The 19,875-nt window shown below is 41.0% G+C and overlaps 1 protein-coding gene across 1 annotated transcript; it reads left to right on the forward strand.

Annotated features, from left to right (window-relative positions):
* Window positions 1–7: 7 nt before the first annotated feature.
* Window positions 8–15,920, forward strand: LOC148083132 (NLR family CARD domain-containing protein 3-like). The gene is made up of 8 exons (XM_087785604.1): window positions 8–12; window positions 122–1,876; window positions 1,948–2,121; window positions 3,596–3,772; window positions 13,701–13,874; window positions 13,943–14,116; window positions 14,443–14,486; window positions 15,146–15,920. Exons 1-8 carry the CDS (start codon window positions 8–10, stop codon window positions 15,685–15,687), a joined length of 3,045 nt encoding a protein of 1,014 aa, XP_087641730.1. The 3' UTR covers window positions 15,688–15,920.
* The last annotated feature ends 3,955 nt before the right edge of the window (window positions 15,921–19,875 follow it).

Genomic DNA, 19,875 nt, shown 5'->3' on the forward strand with positions numbered 1-19,875 from the left:
GCTGAAAATGAAGTCTTGAATCTATTAGAACATTTGAGATTGAAATTCCTGCATCTGCTGAGAAGATTGATCTTCAGCTTTTAGAATCTTGTGACTCATGTGACTTCTCTTCTTCAGGAAGTCGTGTAGAAAAGATTCAACGACGGCTGAAGAGGAGCCTGAAGAAGAAGTTCCACAGTGTGTCTGAGGGGGTCGCTAAAGCAGGAAACTCTGCTCCTCTGAATCAGATCTACACGGAGCTCTACATCACTGAGGGGGGCACAGACCAGGTCAACCAGGAGCACGAGGTCCGACAGATCGAAGCAGCCACCAGGAACCAGACCAGACCAGAAACCACCATCAGACAAGAAGACCTCTTTAAAGCCTCACCTGAGAGAGACCCACCAATCAGGAGCCTGCTGACGAAGGGCGTGGCTGGCATTGGGAAGACCCTCCTGACACAGAAGGTCACTCTGGACTGGACTGAAGGCAAAGCTCACCAGAACTTCCACTTCATGTTTCCTTTCACCTTCAGAGAGCTGAACCTGCTGAAAGAGAAGAAGTTGAGTTTGGTGGAACTTGTTCATCATTTCTTTCCTGAAACCAAAGATCTCAGCAGTTTTGAAGGACTCCAGGTTCTGTTCATCCTTGACGGTCTGGACGAGTGTCGACTCCCTCTGGACTTCCTAAACAGTCGGGTCCTGACAGCAGCTACAGAGTCCACCTCAGTAGACGTCCTCCTGACAAACCTCATCAGAGGGAATCTTCTTCCCTCAGCTCGTCTCTGGATGACCACACGACCTGCAGCAGCCAATCAGATCCCTCCTGAGTGTGTGGACATGGTGACAGAGGTCAGAGGGTTCACTGACCTCCAGAAGGAGGAGTACTTCAGGAAGAGGTCCAGTGATGAGGAGCAGACCAGCACCATCATCTCTCACATCAAGACCTCCCGAAGCCTCCACATCATGTGTCACATCCCGATCTTCTGCTGGATCACTGCCACAGTTCTGGAGGACATGTTAAAGAGCGGAGACACAGGACAGCTGCCCAACACCCTGACTGAGATGTTCATCTACTTCCTGGTGGTTCTGTCCAAAGTCAAGAAGCTGAAGTACCATGGAGCAGCTTGGACAGACACAGTTTGGGATCCTGAGAGCAGCAAGATGATGGAGTCTCTGGGAAAACTGGCTTTTGAGCACCTGAAGAAAGGAAACTTGGTCTTCTATGAATCAGACCTGACAGAGAGTGACATCGACATCACAGCTACTTCACTTCACTCAGGAGTCTTCACTCAGATCTTCAGAGAGGAGAGAGGACTGTACCAGGACCAGATGTTCTGCTTCATCCACCTGAGTCTTCAGGAGTTTCTGGCTGCTCTTCATGTTCACCAGAAGTTCTTCAACTCTGAAGTCAACCTGCAGTCAAGAATCGTTGACATAGAAAAGTTCTACCAGAAAGAAATCAATGATGCTGTAGAAAGTCCAAATGGACATCTGGACTTGTTCCTGCGCTTCCTTCTGGGTCTTTCTCTGCAGACCAGCCAGAGTCTCCTGACAGGTTTATTGAAACAAACAGGAAGAAGCTCTTGGACCAATCAGGACACAGCAAAGCTCATCAAGAAGAAGATCAGTGAGAATGTGTCTCCAGAGAGAATCATCAACCTGTTCCACTGTCTGAATGAAGTGAAGGACACTTCTCTGGTGGAGGAGGTCCAACAGCAGCTGAGATCAGGACGTCTCTCCACAGATCAACTGTCTCCTGCTCAATGGTCCACCCTGGCCTTCATCTTACTGTCCTCAGAGGAACATCTGGACGTGTTTGACCTGAAGAAATACTCTGCTTCAGAGGAGGTTCTTGAGAGGCTTCTGCCGATGGTTCAAGCTTCACATAAAGTTCTGTAAGTGGATCATTGGAACATCTCTGAAGATATAAACATCAACGTTTGATTTCCTGTTTCATTTTATTCAGGCTGAGCTGCTGTGGACTGACAGAGAGAAGTTGTTCACTTCTGTCCTCAGTCCTCAGCTCTCCGTCCTCTAGTCTGACTCAACTGGACCTGAGTCACAACAACCTGCAGGATCCAGGAGTGGAGCTGCTGTCTGCTGGACTGAAGAGTCCACACTGTCACCTGGAGACTCTCAGGTCAGAACATCATTTCTACAGCTTCAGAGCTGAAATGTGAAAGTCAGAGGTGAGACTCCAGAGAGTTTTGTCAAGTCGAGTCTACAGTAAATAATCCTGAGTTCAAGTCACAAATCAATTAGAGGAGTCGACTCTCGAGTCATAAATCACTAGCATGACTCAACTCTTGAGTCACTAATCACAAGTTCAAGTCGACTCTTGAGTCGCAAGTAACTAGTAGGAGTCGACTCTCGAGTCACACATCACTATTCCAGGTCAAGTGTTGAGTCACTAATAACTTGTCTGAGTCGACTCTCTAGTCAGAAATAACTCATTGGGGGCAAGTTTCGAATTACAAATCACCAGTCCGAGTCAAGTCTTGAGTCAGAGAACACGAGTCTGAGTCAAGTTTATAGTTACAAGTCCGATTCAAGTGTCGAGTCACAAGTTAAAGTTAATTCTCATATCAAGTCACACATTCCTAGTCCCAGTGAACACTGAAGAGACAAATAACTAGTCCGAGTCAAGTCTCAAGTAACAGATCCAGAATCTGAGTCGACTCTCAAGCCCCAAATCACAAGGACGATTCAGGTTTGAGTCACAAATCACTAGTTTAGGTCAAGTCTTAAGTCATAAATCACTAGTCCTAGTCGACACTTGAGTCACAAATAACTAGTATGAGTCGAGTCACTATAAATAAGTCCCAGTTGACTCGAGTCACAAATAACGAGTCTCAGTCACGAGTCATAGGTGTGACTCGAGTCTCCATCTCTGCCAAAAGTATTGTCTTGAAACATGGAAGGAGATTATTTCCAAATATCAATGAAAAGGTGAGTAAACTCTTGATTTGACCCTCGCAGGCCTCCATATTCAAACCTGGAAATACAGAGAAAACATTTGAAACCTGGAGATTTAAAGAAACGACACATGTTTGAACAATGATGGAGGGAAACTTTGAAGACTTTGATGAATGAAAACATAATTAGAAGTAGAAAATAACAAGTTTATAGAAAGAAAACTTGATAGAAATCTTCAATTGAGACATTTTCATGAATCACAAATAAAAGGTGTCACCAGATGAAAACAAGTTGATCGATGTATTGATTGATAAACAACCTTCAAAAATAATCTACAAACATCTTTGTTTTTCTCATGACTTTTATTCATTTATTTCTATTGTGACTTTAGTTTTTCTTCTTCTCTTGTGTTTGTTTCTGGTATAAAAACAACATCAATCCTCTCACAACAGTCTCTGTGTATCATGTGACACTTTTATAAATAATGAAACAAAGTCAGGAAAGTGTTGAACTGATGAAAACATCATTATTTCATGTGTTTGATCAAGTTGATCCTGATTGATAGAAAAGTCTTCAAATATTCACACAATCATGTGATGATCTTATGAATGTAAAGAGTTCAGTGTTTCCTCAAATCAAGTCTTTCAAGTCAAAATAGAGAAAAAGTCACTTGTTGACGACACTCGTCTCTTTCACAGGCTGATCTGCTGTGGACTGACAGAGAGAAGTTGTTCACTTCTGTCCTCAGTCCTCAGCTCTCCGTCCTCTAGTCTGACTCAACTGGACCTGAGTCAGAACTTCAACCTGCAGGATCCAGGAGTGGAGCTGCTGTCTGCTGGACTGAAGAGTCCACACTGTCACCTGGAGACTCTCAGGTCAGAACATCATTTCTACAGCTTCAGAGCTGAAATGTGAAAGTCAGAGGTGAGACTCCAGAGAGTTTTGTCAAGTCGAGTCTACAGTAAATAATCCTGAGTTCAAGTCACACATCACTAGTCCGAGTCAAAACTCGAGTCATAAATCATTAGTCCGAGTCAAGTCTCGAGTCATAAATCACTAGTCCGAGTCAAGTCTCGAGTCATAAATCACTAGTCAGAGTCAAGACTCGAGTCATAAATCATTAGTCCGAGTCAAGTCTCGAGTCATAAATCATTAGTCCGAGTCAAGTCTCGAGTCATAAATCACTAGTCAGAGTCAAGACTCGAGTCATAAATCATTAGTCCGAGTTAAGTTTCAAGTCATAAATCACTAGTCCGAGTCAAGTCTCGAGTCATAAATCACTAGTCCGAGTCAAGTCTCGAGTCATAAATCACTAGTCCGACTCAAGTTTCGAGTCATAAATCTCTAGTCCGAGTCAAGTCTCGAGTCATAAATCACTAGTTCGAGTCAAGTCTCGAGTCATAAATCACTAGTCCGAGTTAAGTTTCAAGTCATAAATCACTAGTCCGAGTCAAGTCTCGAGTCATAAATCACTAGTCCGAGTCAAGTCTCGAGTCATAAATCACTAGTCCGACTCAAGTTTCGAGTCATAAATCTCTAGTCCGAGTCAAGTCTCGAGTCATAAATCACTAGTTCGAGTCAAGTCTCGAGTCATAAATCACTAGTCCGAGTCAAGTCTCGAGTCATAAATCACTAGTCCGAGTCAAGTCTCGAGTCATAAATCACTAGTCAGAGTCAAGACTCGAGTCATAAATCATTAGTCCGAGTCAAGTTTCGAGTCATAAATCTCTAGTCCGAGTCAAGTCTCGAGTCATAAATCACTAGTTCGAGTCAAGTCTCGAGTCATAAATCACTAGTCCGAGTCAAGTCTCGAGTCATAAATCACTAGTCCGACTCAAGTTTCGAGTCATAAATCACTAGTTCGAGTCAAGTCTCGAGTCATAAATCACTAGTCCGAGTCAAGTCTCGAGTCATAAATCACTAGTCCGACTCAAGTTTCGAGTCATAAATCTCTAGTCCGAGTCAAGTCTCGAGTCATAAATCATTAGTTCGAGTCAAGTCTCGATTCATAAATCACTAGTCCGAGTCAAGTCTCGAGTCATAAATCACTAGTCAGAGTCAAGACTCAAGTCATAAATCACTAGTCCGACTCAAGTTTCGAGTCATAAATCTCTAGTCCGAGTCAAGTCTCGAGTCATAAATCACTAGTTCGAGTCAAGTCTCGAGTCATAAATCACTAGTCCGAGTCAAGTCTCGAGTCATAAATCACTAGTCAGAGTCAAGTCTCGAGTCATAAATCACTAGTCAGAGTCAAGTCTCAAGTCATAAATCACTAGTCCGACTCAAGTTTCGAGTCATAAATCTCTAGTCCGAGTCAAGTCTCGAGTCATAAATCACTAGTCCGAGTCAAGTCTCGAGTCATAAATCTCTAGTCCGAGTCAAGTCTCGAGTCATAAATCACTAGTCCGAGTCAAGTCTCGAGTCATAAATCACTAGTTCGAGTCAAGTCTCGAGTCATAAATAACTAGTCAGAGTCAAGACTCGAGTCATAAATCATTAGTCCGAGTTAAGTCTCGAGTCATAAATCATTAGTCCGAGTCAAGTCTCGAGTCATAAATCACTAGTCAGAGTCAAGACTCGAGTCATAAATCATTAGTCCGAGTTAAGTTTCAAGTCATAAATCTCTAGTCCGAGTCAAGTCTCGAGTCATAAATCACTAGTCCGAGTCAAGTCTCGAGTCATAATTCACTAGTCCGACTCAAGTTTCGAGTCATAAATCTCTAGTCCGAGTCAAGTCTCGAGTCATAAATCACTAGTCCGAGTTAAGTTTCAAGTCATAAATCACTAGTCCGAGTCAAGTCTCGAGTCATAAATCACTAGTCCGAGTCAAGTCTCGAGTCATAAATCACTAGTCCGACTCAAGTTTCGAGTCATAAATCTCTAGTCCGAGTCAAGTCTCGAGTCATAAATCACTAGTTCGAGTCAAGTCTCGAGTCATAAATCACTAGTCCGAGTCAAGTCTCGAGTCATAAATCACTAGTCCGACTCAAGTTTCGAGTCATAAATCTCTGGTCCGAGTCAAGTCTCGAGTCATAAATCACTAGTTCGAGTCAAGTCTCGAGTCATAAATCACTAGTCCGAGTCAAGTCTCGAGTCATAAATCACTAGTCCGACTCAAGTTTCGAGTCATAAATCTCTAGTCCGAGTCAAGTCTCGAGTCATAAATCACTAGTTCGAGTCAAGTCTCGAGTCATAAATCACTAGTCCGAGTCAAGTCTCGAGTCATAAATCACTAGTCAGAGTCAAGACTCGAGTCATAAATCACTAGTCCCAGTCAAGTCTCGAGTCATAAATCACTAGTCAGAGTCAAGTCTCAAGTCATAAATCATTAGTCCGACTCAAGTTTCGAGTCATAAATCTCTAGTCCGAGTCAAGTCTCGAGTCATAAATCACTAGTCCGAGTCAAGTCTCGAGTCATAAATCTCTAGTCCGAGTCAAGTCTCGAGTCATAAATCACTAGTCAGAGTCAAGACTCGAGTCATAAATCATTAGTCCGAGTCAAGTCTCGAGTCATAAATCATTAGTCCGAGTCAAGTCTCGAGTCATAAATCACTAGTCAGAGTCAAGACTCGAGTCATAAATCATTAGTCCGAGTCAAGTCTCGAGTCATAAATCCCTAGTCCAAGTCAAGTCTCGAGTCATAAATTACTAGTCAGAGTCAAGTCTCGAGTCATAAATCACTAGTCAGAGTCAAGTCTCGAGTCATAAATCATTAGTCCGACTCAAGTTTCGAGTCATAAATCTCTAGTTCGGGTCAAGTCTCGAGTCATAAATCACTAGTCCGAGTCAAGTCTCGAGTCATAAATCATTAGTCCGACTCAAGTTTCGAGTCATAAATCTCTAGTCCGAGTCAAGTCTCGAGTCATAAATCTCTAGTCAGAGTCAAGTCTCGAGTCATAAATCATTAGTCCGACTCAAGTTTCGAGTCATAAATCTCTAGTCCGAGTCAAGTCTCGAGTCATAAATCACTAGTCCGAGTCAAGTCTCGAGTCATAAATCACTAGTCCGAGTCAAGTCTCGAGTCATAAATCACTAGTCAGAGTCAAGACTCGAGTCATAAATCATTAGTCCGAGTCAAGTCTCGAGTCATAAATCACTAGTCCGAGTCAAGTCTCGAGTCATAAATCACTAGTCCGAGTCAAGTCTCGAGTCATACATCACTAGTCAGAGTCAAGACTCGAGTCATAAATCATTAGTCCGAGTCAAGTCTCGAGTCATAAATCACTAGTCCGAGTCAAGTCTCGAGTCATAAATCACTTGTCCGAGTCAAGTCTTGAGTCATAAATCACCAGTCCGAGTCAAGTCTCGAGTTATAAATCACTAGTCTAAGTCAAGTCTCGAGTCATAAATCACTAGTCCGAGTCAAGTCTCGAGTCATAAATCACTATTCCGAGTCAAGTCTCGATTCATAAATCACTAGTCCGAGTCAAGTCTCGAGTAATAAATCTCTAGTCTGAGTCAAGTCTCGAGTCATAAATCACTAGTCCGAGTCAAGTCTCGAGTCATAAATCACTATTCCGAGTCAAGTCTCGATTCATAAATCACTAGTCCGAGTCAAGTCTCGAGTCATAATTCACTAGTCCGAGTCAAGTCTCGAGTCATAAATCACTAGTCCGAGTCAAGTCTCGAGTCATAAATCACTAGTCCGAGTCAAGTCTCGAGTCATAAATCACTAGTCCGAGTCAAGTCTCCAGTCATAAATCACTAGTCCGAGTCAAGTCTCGAGTCATAAATCTCTAGTCCGAGTCAAGTCTCGAGTCATAAATAACTAATTTGAGTCAAGTCTCGAGTCATAAATCACTAATTTGAGTCAAGTCTCGAGTCATAAATCACTAGTCCGAGTCAAGTCTCGAGTCATAAATCACTAGTCCGAGTCAAGTCTCGAGTCATAAATCACTAATTTGAGTCAAGTCTCGAGTCATAAATCACTAATTTGAGTCAAGTCTCGAGTCATAAATCACTAGTCCGAGTCAAGTCTCGAGTCATAAATCACTAATTTGAGTCAAGTCTCGAGTCATAAATCACTAATTTGAGTCAAGTCTCGAGTCATAAATCACTAATTTGAGTCAAGTCTCGAGTCATAAATCACTAATTTGAGTCAAGTCTTGAGTCATAAATCACTAATTTGAGTCAAGTCTCGAGTCATAAATCACTAGTTTGAGTCATGTTTCGAGTCATAAATCACTAGTTTGAGTCAAGTCTCGAGTCATAAATCACTAGTTTGAGTCAAGTCTCGAGTCATAAATCACTAGTTTGAGTCAAGTCTCGAGTCATAAATCACTAGTTTGAGTCAAGTCTCGAGTCATAAATCACTAGTTTGAGTCAAGTCTCGAGTCATAAATCACTAGTTTGAGTCATGTTTCGAGTCATAAATCACTAGTTTGAGTCAAGTCTCGAGTCATAAATCACTAGTCCGTGTCAAGTCTCGAGTCATAATTCACTAGTCCGAGTCAAGTTTCGAGTCATAAATCACTAGTCCGAGTCAAGTGTCGAGTCACACATCACTAGTCAGAGTCAAGTTTCGAGTCACACATCACTAGTCCGAGTCAAGTGTCGAGTCACACATCACTAGTCCGAGTCAAGTGTCGAGTCACACATCACTAGTCAGAGTCAAGTGTCGAGTCATAAATCACTAGTCCGAGTCAAGTCTCGAGTCATAATTCACTAGTCCGAGTCAAGTTTCGAGTCATAATTCACTAGTCCGAGTCAAGTTTCGAGTCATAAATCACAAGTCCGTGTCAAGTCTCGAGTCATAATTCACCAGTCCGAGTCAAGTCTCGAGTCATAATTCACTAGTCCGAGTCAAGTTTCGAGTCATAAATCACTAGTCCGAATCAAGTTTCGAGTCATAAATCACTAGTCCGTGTCAAGTCTCGAGTCATAATTCACTAGTCCGAGTCAAGTTTCGAGTCATAAATCACTAGTCCGTGTCAAGTCTCGAGTCATAATTCACTAGTCCGAGTCAAGTCTCGAGTCATAATTCACTAGTCCGAGTCAAGTTTCGAGTCATAAATCACTAGTCCGTGTCAAGTTTCGAGTCATAAATCACTAGTCCGTGTCAAGTTTCGAGTCATAAATCACTAGTCCGAGTCAAGTGTCGAGTCATAAATCACTAGTCCGTGTCAAGTCTCGAGTCATAATTCACTAGTCCGAGTCAAGTTTCGAGTCATAAATCACTAGTCCGAGTCAAGTGTCGAGTCACACATCACTAGTCAGAGTCAAGTTTCGAGTCACACATCACTAGTCCGAGTCAAGTGTCGAGTCACACATCACTAGTCCGAGTCAAGTGTCGAGTCACACATCACTAGTCAGAGTCAAGTGTCGAGTCATAAATCACTAGTCCGAGTCAAGTCTCGAGTCATAATTCACTAGTCCGAGTCAAGTTTCGAGTCATAAATCACTAGTCCGTGTCAAGTCTCGAGTCATAATTCACCAGTCCGAGTCAAGTCTCGAGTCATAATTCACTAGTCCGAGTCAAGTTTCGAGTCATAAATCAGTAGTCCGAATCAAGTTTCGAGTCATAAATCACTAGTCCGTGTCAAGTCTCGAGTCATAATTCACTAGTCCGAGTCAAGTTTCGAGTCATAAATCACTAGTCCGTGTCAAGTCTCGAGTCATAATTCACCAGTCCGAGTCAAGTCTCGAGTCATAATTCACTAGTCCGAGTCAAGTCTCGAGTCATAATTCACTAGTCCGAGTCAAGTTTCGAGTCATAAATCACTAGTCCGTGTCAAGTTTCGAGTCATAAATCACTAGTCCGTGTCAAGTTTCGAGTCATAAATCACTAGTCTGTGTCAAGTCTCGAGTCATAAATCACTAGTCCGTGTCAAGTTTCGAGTCATAAATCACTAGTCCGTGTCAAGTTTCGAGTCATAAATCACTAGTCTGTGTCAAGTCTCGAGTCATAAATCACTAGCCCGTGTCAAGTTTCGAGTCATAAATCACTAGTCCGTGTCAAGTTTCGAGTCATAAATCACTAGTCCGAGTCAAGTTTCGAGTCATAAATCACTAGTCCGTGTCAAGTCTCGAGTCATAATTCACCAGTCCGAGTCAAGTCTCGAGTCATAATTCACTAGTCCGAGTCAAGTCTCGAGTCATAATTCACTAGTCCGAGTCAAGTTTCGAGTCATAAATCACTAGTCCGTGTCAAGTTTCGAGTCATAAATCACTAGTCCGTGTCAAGTTTCGAGTCATAAATCACTAGTCCGAGTCAAGTCTCGAGTCATAAATCACCAGTCCGAGTCAAGTTTCGAGTCATAAATCACTAGTCCGAGTCAAGTTTCGAGTCATAAATCACTAGTCCGAGTCAAGTTTCGAGTCATAAATCACTAGTCCGAGTCAAGTCTCGAGTCATAAATCACTAGTCCGAGTCAAGTCTCGAGTCATAAATCACTATTCCTAGTCAAGTTTCGAGTCATAAATCACTAGTCCGAGTCAAGTTTCGAGTCATAAATCACTAGTCCGAGTCAAGTCTCGAGTCATAAATCACTATTCCGAGTCAAGTTTCGAGTCATAAATCACTAGTCCGTGTCAAGTTTCGAGTCATAAATCACTAGTCCGAGTCAAGTTTCGAGTCATAAATCACTATTCCGAGTCAAGTTTCGAGTCATAAATCACTAGTCCGTGTCAAGTTTCGAGTCATAAATCACTAGTCCGAGTCAAGTCTCGAGTCATAAATCACTATTCCGAGTCAAGTCTCGAGTCTTAAATCACTAGTCCGAGTCAAGTCTCGAGTCATAAATCACTAGTCCGTGTCAAGTCTCGAGTCATAAATCACTAGTCCGAGTCAAGTTTCGAGTCATAAATCACTATTCCGAGTCAAGTTTCGAGTCATAATTCACTAGTCCGTGTCAAGTTTCAAGTCATAAATCACTAGTCCGAGTCAAGTCTCGAGTCATAAATCACTAGTCCGAGTCAAGTTTCGAGTCATAAATCACTAGTCCGTGTCAAGTTTCGAGTCATAAATCACTAGTCAGAGTCAAGTTTCGAGTCATAAATCACTATTCCGAGTCAAGTTTCGAGTCATAAATCACTAGTCCGAGTCAAGTCTCGAGTCATAAATCACTATTCCGAGTCAAGTCTCGAGTCATAAATCACTAGTCCGAGTCAAGTCTCGAGTCATAAATCACTAGTCCGAGTCAAGTCTCGAGTCATAAATCACTAGTCCGAGTCAAGTTTCGAGGCATAAATCACTAGTCCGTGTCAAGTTTCGAGTCATAAATCACTAGTCCGAGTCAAGTTTCGAGTCATAAATCACTATTCCGAGTCAAGTTTCGAGTCATAAATCACTATTCCGAGTCAAGTTTCGAGTCATAAATCACTAGTCCAAGTCAAGTTTTGAGTCATAAATCACTAGTCTGAGTCAAGTTTCGAGTCATAAATCACTAGTCCGAGTCAAGTTTCGAGTCATAAATCACTAGTCCGAGTCAAGTTTCGAGTCATAAATCACTAGTTTGAGTCAAGTTTCGAGTCTTAAATCACTAGTTTGAGTCAAGTCTCGAGTCATAAATCACTAGTTTGAGTCAAGTCTCGAGTCATAAATCACTAGTTTGAATCAAGTCTCGAGTCATAAATCACTAGTTTGAGTCAAGTTTCGAGTCTTAAATCACTAGTTTGAGTCAAGTTTCGAGTCTTAAATCACTAGTTTGAGTCAAGTCTTGAGTCATAAATCACTAGTTTGAGTCAAGTTTCGAGTCTTAAATCACTAGTTTGAGTCAAGTCTCGAGTCATAAATCACTAGTTTGAGTCAAGTCTCGAGTCATAAATCACTAGTTTGAGTCAAGTCTCGAGTCATAAATCACTAGTTTGAGTCAAGTTTCGAGTCTTAAATCACTAGTTTGAGTCAAGTTTCGAGTCTTAAATCACTAGTTTGAGTCAAGTTTCGAGTCATAAATCACTAGTTTGAGTCAAGTTTCGAGTCATAAATCACTAGTTTGAGTCAAGTTTCGAGTCTTAAATCACTAGTTTGAGTCAAGTCTCGAGTCATAAATCACTAGTTTGAGTCAAGTCTCGAGTCATAAATCACTAGTTTGAGTCAAGTCTCGAGTCATAAATCACTAGTTTGAGTCAAGTCTCGAGTCATAAATCACTAGTTTGAGTCAAGTTTCGAGTCATAAATCACTAGTTTGAGCCAAGTCTCGAGTCATAAATCACTAGTTTGAGTCAAGTCTCGAGTCATAAATCACTAGTTTGAGTCAAGTTTCGAGTCATAAATCACTAGTTTGAGTCAAGTTTCGAGTCATAAATCACTAGTTTGAGTCAAGTCTCGAGTCATAAATCACTAGTTTGAGTCAAGTCTCGAGTCATAAATCACTAGTTTGAGTCAAGTCTCGAGTCATAAATCACTAGTTTGAGTCAAGTCTCGAGTCATAAATCACTAGTTTGAGTCAAGTTTCGAGTCATAAATCACTAGTTTGAGTCAAGTCTCAAGTCATAAATCACTAGTTTGAGTCAAGTTTCGAGTCATAAATCACTAGTGTGAGTCAAGTGTCGAGTCATAAATCACTAGTTTGAGTCAAGTCTCGAGTCATAAATCACTAGTTTGAGTCAAGTCTCGAGTCATAAATCACTAGTTTGAGTCAAGTCTCGAGTCATAAATCACTAGTTTGAGTCAAGTCTCGAGTCATAAATCACTAGTTTGAGTTAAGTCTCGAGTCATAAATCACTAGTTTGAGTCAAGTTTCGAGTCATAAATCACTAGTTTGAGTCAAGTTTCGAGTCATAAATCACTAGTTTGAGTCAAGTCTCGAGTCATAAATCACTAGTTTGAGTCAAGTCTCGAGTCATAAATCACTAGTTTGAGTCAAGTCTCGAGTCATAAATCACTAGTTTGAGTCAAGTCTCGAGTCATAAATCACTAGTTTGAGTCAAGTTTCGAGTCATAAATCACTAGTTTGAGCCAAGTCTCGAGTCATAAATCACTAGTTTGAGTCAAGTCTCGAGTCATAAATCACTAGTTTGAGTCAAGTTTCGAGTCATAAATCACTAGTTTGAGTCAAGTCTCGAGTCATAAATCACTAGTTTGAGTCAAGTCTCGAGTCATAAATCACTAGTTTGAGTCAAGTCTCGAGCCATAAATCACTAGTTTGAGTCAAGTCTCGAGTCATAAATCACTAGTTTGAGTCAAGTTTCGAGTCATAAATCACTAGTTTGAGTCAAGTCTCGAGTCATAAATCACTAGTTTGAGTCAAGTCTCGAGTCATAAATCACTAGTTTGAGTCAAGTCTCGAGTCATAAATCACTAGTTTGAGTCAAGTTTCGAGTCATAAATCACTAGTTTGAGTCAAGTCTCGAGTCATAAATCACTAGTTTGAGTCAAGTCTCGAGTCACAAATCACTAGTCTGAGTCAAGTCTCGAGTCATAAATCACTAATTTGAGTCAAGTCTCGAGTCATAAATCACTAATTTGAGTCAAGTCTTGAGTCATAAATCACTAGTTTGAGTCAAGTGTCGAGTCATAAATCACTTTTATTCATTTATTTCTATTGTGACTTTAGTTTTTCTTCTTCTCTTGTGTTTGTTTCTGGTATAAAAACAACATCAATCCTCTCACAACAGTCTCTGTGTATCATGTGACACTTTTATAAATAATGAAACAAAGTCAGGAAAGTGTTGAACTGATGAAAACATCATTATTTCATGTGTTTGATCAAGTTGATCCTGATTGATAGAAAAGTCTTCAAATATTCACACAATCATGTGATGATCTTATGAATGTAAAGAGTTCAGTGTTTCCTCAAATCAAGTCTTTCAAGTCAAAATAGAGAAAAAGTCACTTGTTGACGACACTCGTCTCTTTCACAGGCTGAACTCCTGTGGACTGACAGAGAGAAGTTGTTCACTTCTGTCCTCAGTCCTCAGCTCTCCGTCCTCTAGTCTGACTCAACTGGACCTGAGTGACAACAACCTGCTGGATCCAGGAGTGGAGCTGCTGTCTGCTGGACTGAAGAGTCCACACTGTCACCTGGAGACTCTCAGGTCAGAACATCATGTCTTCAGTTCTTCTGGTCTCATGATTTAATGAAACTGTTTCTCCTTCATTACAGTCTGTCAAGCTGTCAGATCTCAGCAGGAGGTTGTTCTTCTCTGGCCTCAGCTCTGACATCTAACCCGTTCCATCTGAGAGAGCTGGACCTGAGATACAATCATCCAGGAGGACCAGGACTGGAGCTGCTGTCTGCTGGACTGGAGAGTCCAGACTGGAGGCTGGAGACTCTCAGGTATGGACGGAGCAGCAGAACTCACTGACTGAGCTCCAAAGATCTTCAGACTGAACATGTGATCAGAAGCAGAGAGATGTGAGTGTGTGACGCTCCTCAGACTCTTCATCTGAACTGAGCACATGAATCAAACCCTCAGGGCTTCTCCATGTTCTCCTGCTGGACACCAGTGGAAGAACAAGGAGACAGTGGAGACTGAGCGAGTGTTTCTAGATCCATCTTTGTTGTGGTCAACACAGTCATGAAAGAACGTCCACTTAGCAGCATGAAGTCATGAAACATCTGAAGTCAAATGAACCTGATCTTCTCAATGTTTCTTCCTCCAGGCTGGATCGTGGACCACAGAGATCAACATCTGGAGATGAGAAGTGTAAGTTTGATTTGATTGATGGATGAGAACTCCTCAACTCTGTCAGCTTCTCGTGGAGCAGTTGTGATGTTGGTGACTTCATGTTACACTTGAATCTGCTGATGGAGCTTCATCAAGTCCAGGTCACTGCCCAGAACACTGGTCACCAACATGGTGTCCAGCAGCAGCTGGTGAGGAGCCTCCGTGCAGATGTAGAAGCAGCAATGTTGACTTTCCTCATCATCTCACCCTCATTCATTCACTCTTTTCACTCTTTGACTTGAGAGTGCAAATGAAGATCATCACGTTCTCAGTGGAGTGAGAAGATCTCAGTGCAGCATCTCACCTGGATGATGGTGGAGATGAACGCAGAGATGTTTCAACAACATGAAGAAACATCATGTTAGCTACATGCTAGTTTAGCTGCTGACTTGATATGGACACACTGGTGTCAATCAAATGTGACAGTCATCTCCTCAAGATTATTATGGGATGTTCCAGTTCTCCTGGTTCTTCTCTGGAGGTGGTCCCAGTCTCAGAAGACTCCACTTTGATGATGATCTCCACTAGATGTCAACAAACAGAGCAGCCCTCCCTGGCTTGCTGGGACACTGAGTCCATGATTGTCTTGAAGAGAAAGTTCTTCCACCATCATCACCTCTCGTGTCTTCTTCTCTCAGACTTCCATCCACTCTCACTGGACCCGGACACAGCACACCGGCGCCTCCTACTGTCCAACGACAACAGGACGGTGGAACTTGTGACGCAGGATCAGGATTATCTGGACCATCCCGACAGATTCCACCGGTGTCTTCAGGTGATGAGCAGAGAAGCTGTGACTGGACCATGTTACTGGGAGCTGCAGTGGAGAGGAGGAGCTTCTATCGCACTGACTCTCAGAAGAGACGGAGGGAAAGAAGACGAGTCTGAGTTTGGACAGAACCGTTATTCCTGGAGTCTGAGCTGCTCTGATGATGAAGGATATAAATTCTGTCACAATAAGATAGAAACTGTCATCAAGAGTCAAGAAGTTTCTCACAGAGTAAGAGTGAAGATCAACGTTCCTGAATCTGGATATTTGGAGTTTTACAGTTATTCCTCTTATGGTCTTATACGCCTCAACACCTTCTTCATCTCCACTGAACCTTTGTACCTGGGATTTGGACTCAAAGAGGTTCCTGGTTCTGGTTCTTCAGTGTGTGTGCGTGAGCTGAGTGTGTGAGTGTGTTCCTCCATCAAACGTGTGTAGCTGCTGTCAATCATCATGAAAAGTGCTGACAGTGAGGAAAGAAGAAATCTGCTCCTGAAACAAACGTGTTGTTTTGAAGGAAGAAAGAATGTGAAGAATTGTTGAAGAAACTTTCTCTTTCATCACTTGTTGTTCAGTCGACTGTAAGAGTTGAAGCTCAAGTACAGCCGAGCACATGTCAGGATCTTCTGATGGTTGATGTTCTGATGATGTACACACGTGACAACATGAATATGAAGTGTAGCGTTCATACTTCTGTCACTTCTTTCTCTTTTATTCTGACAATAAAGTGCATCAGTCTCCATGAAGCATAAACCTGACGACCTGAAATACAATCAAAGAAAACACTCGTCTCTGAACTGAAGCAAAAGTTGATCATTGACTCTATTGTTGACACTCAGCAGTAACTTCAGCAGCTAAACTGTCGACTGACGCTCTAAACTTCACATCCACACGGTAAGTGGTGCGTTCATGGACCAATTCAAACTAGGAGATAAAATAACAGCTTTATTTAAAACTGATCAATGTGGTGTTCAAAAGATGCTGTGACGAGGGAGACGGCAGCGTAAAGAACTGACTGGATATAAAAGAGGGAAAAACATTCCAGAGGTATCAAAGGCAGATGCTCCAAACTTGATAAATATGTTCTGAAAGACTTTTATTTTCATCCAGTTGTTTTTCTGCTGGATAAAAAAAAAGCCATGAATTCATAAAGTGACATTCAACTGAAGAAATGAAGATCTGAGTCACTGTAGTCCGAGCATATATTTTACATGTGGACACTCGAAATATTACTTAAAACACAGAAAAGCATAAAAGTCCTGTTTATTAAACTTCCTTTTCCTTTTCGCTTTGCTTTACCAGGGGATCCACCATTAGGACATAAAACCAGTGCTGTGTGTCAAATCGCATACTACTCTTAGTATACTAGAAGTTAGTATGCATCAGGATAGTGTACATACTAACTAGTAACTAATTCTCCACAGATAGTATGTCTCAAATCAAACTCTGCTGCTACACACTAACCAGAAATCACATGACAGCTTCTTCTTCTACTTCTATTTAATGATGTTTCAAGCAGCTGTTTGAACGCAATCGCCACCTGCTGGCAGCACGTATTGCAACTTTGGAAAAAGAAATAAAGAAAAAATATGAGAATCTAAATATTCGCGAGATATTTAAGATGGTATCAGCAGCGAAGACGTGTTTATCCTCCTACTGCTGCTGAAAATACACCTGTAAGTATATGAATATAATTGCATTTATATATGATGTAACTTCCGTTTAAAACGTCACTAAGATCGCGGCTGTTTAGTGTGGTTAGTGTCCATCGAACCATGCTCAGTTTTGTGGGCGTGTTAGTACGCCAATTTAGTGTGCATGGCGCACTAAATTTCGCATACTAAGAATTGAGACGCAATAAGTCACTAAAAATACTAACTTTTAGTACGCTAATATGCGATTTGAGAAACAGCACCGGAATCCCCAAATTTGGATACTATACGCATACGTATTCGTCGAATGAATCTAGAGCCGAACGGAGCCAAAAAGACCCAAAGCTCCCCAAAGTGCCTCCTAGAGTTTTACTCCCTACACATGAATGATACAAATGAACAAAACCCACACAATAACATAAAATAAAGTAAAATAAAGAAATAATAAATATAAAGGGGTGCTCTTTCAATATACTAAATATTACTATTGATACACAGTGAAAAACCACGATGCTTGACAAATCACAGCAGAGTGGGAGGGGTTGGGGTAAACAGGATTTCATCTCCAGAAAGAAAGTGTGGCAGGGCTTAAGCACATTTTGTAATGTAGATATTTCAATGAAAAGAGCGTTTTGTACAAACAGACACTGATGGTACAATAGAGATCCAAGATCAATTTAAGAGAAACTCAAATCGACACTTTGGTTGCACTTTAAAGGGGTGAATGTTGTCCTCAGTGATTAAACATAAAAAAGGTGACTTGACACGACAACATTACAACACCACAAATGATACAATTTTATTAATTATAATAGTTATTTGATGCATTCATTTTAATTATGACAATGTGTTCAAATATGATACAACCCGAGCCTTGAGCGACGCCTGTAGTTTTCCGGGACTCGGCTATCCAGGAGGAGAGAAAGCGGGAGGAGGGGCGAGCGGAGGACGACCACTGATGTGAGCGAAGAAGAAGAAGAACCAGCAGAAGCGTCATCATCATCATCACCTCCAACACTGACGAAAAAAGCTGTGTCTCAAATCACATACTTGCGCTCTCAAAGTTAGTATTTTTAGTGTGTAAGTGCGTCTCAATTCTCAGTATGTGAAATGTAGTGCTCCAAAACTGAGTATGGATCGATGGACACTTTCTACCCTAAACGGCTCCATCTTAGCGACGTTGATTAGTAAATGAAAGTTACCATATATATATATATATATATATATATATATATATATATATACATATACTTACAGGTGCATTTTCAGCCAAAAGTAGGACAATGACACGTCTTGGCTTCTGATACCGACGTACATATCTCGCCAATATTTCGTTTCTCATATTTTTTCTTTATTTCTTCTTCCAAACTTGCAAGACGAGCTGCCAGCAGGTGGCGATAGTGTTCCTACAGCTGGTTGCAACCATCGTTAAATAGTAGTAGAAGAAGAAGCTGTCGTGTCATTTCCTGTTAGTGTGTAGCAGCAGAGTTTGATTTGAGACATACTATCTGTGGAGAATTAGTTACTAGTTAGTACGTACACTATCCTGATGCACACTTATTTCTAGTATACTAAGAGAAGTATGCAATTCGAGACACAGCTCATGTCTTCAGGTAAATCCACGTTTCTCCTCCATCTTCCTCCACGAGTGACGTTCGTGTGTCACTACAGCACTCAATATGTGATTGTCAATCAAATCGATCGTTTCTCACCACGCGACCCTGTTTTGAATGAGGGAGAGTCGGGGTCACAGTGACCTGGACCAGCCAGCACCCACTGACACCACTACCTCACCAGCAACAATTTAAAGACACTGTTTGTAGCTTCATTATCGAGCTGGATTATGACCACCTGCTGAATAGCAATTGTACTTTAGTGAGTCAGTGGTTATCAAAAGCGAAGGTAATAAAAGAAGAAAAAGTTAAATGAACGATTTCCCCCGTTTCGTGTCCTAATTAGACACATTTGAAGACAAAATGAAACTAATACACAAGTGATAGCATTGTTTTTTTTTAATTCCCGAAACTAATAATATTATACATGTGCTGTTTTCTGTTTCTGAATATTTCTGGAAGATAGATAAAGTAAATAAATACAGATAAAGTACATCCATACATCTACAAACCAACATGCAAAAAAACAAACAAAACAAAAAAATGCCCACATCATTTATATCAGACCTGGGTAAAGTGCGGCCCGGGGGCCACATGCAGCACTTTGACTGTATTTATGGGGCCCCCATAATGTCAAAATATGATCATGTATGAATGGTTCTGTTAACAAATGTATTTTGTATTTATTATTAATTTACATTTTCACACTTTCTTTTTCCCTCCTTCCTTGTGTGTAAATTTTAGAGTATATATTAATCCCTCAAAACATTTTTTTTAAGTTAGTTGAAGAAATGTTTTGAAAAAAACTCATATATACAAGAACAAAATTGCATCTTATTTATCTTAATAAATGTCACGGCCTAATGACAAATGAAGAACAGATATCCTTGAAGAATTATAATTGCTCACCTGTGATTTAGATGTATAGCCTGACAAAGGACGTTTACATACAAATTAGTGGTCACAAAAAAATACATACATAAATACACAAGAAACACACATAATAAAACAAATAAAAAGAAACAATCAAACAAATATTTACATAACAAACAACAAGAATATTTTGGATAATATAATATAATATATTTATAAAATTGTTATTTATGGAAACAAGAACAAATGTTAAATAAAGGACATTCTTGCCGACTCTTGTCAATTATATACATAAAGTCGATATAGAAGAGTCAGAATTGATGATGTTGCATCGGAAGAAGTTCGAATGGAAAACATAAGAAAGACAGTTCATGACAAAGTACGGCAGGAGAGACGGACATGCAGTGAGGACAGACATGGGACCAAGAATGGTGGAGAGAGGGTGTGAACAACGAGGGAGG

The sequence above is a fragment of the Callionymus lyra genome, chromosome 3, assembly GCF_982586985.1.
Source record: "Callionymus lyra chromosome 3, fCalLyr1.hap1.1, whole genome shotgun sequence".
Lineage (NCBI taxonomy): Eukaryota > Metazoa > Chordata > Actinopteri > Syngnathiformes > Callionymidae > Callionymus > Callionymus lyra.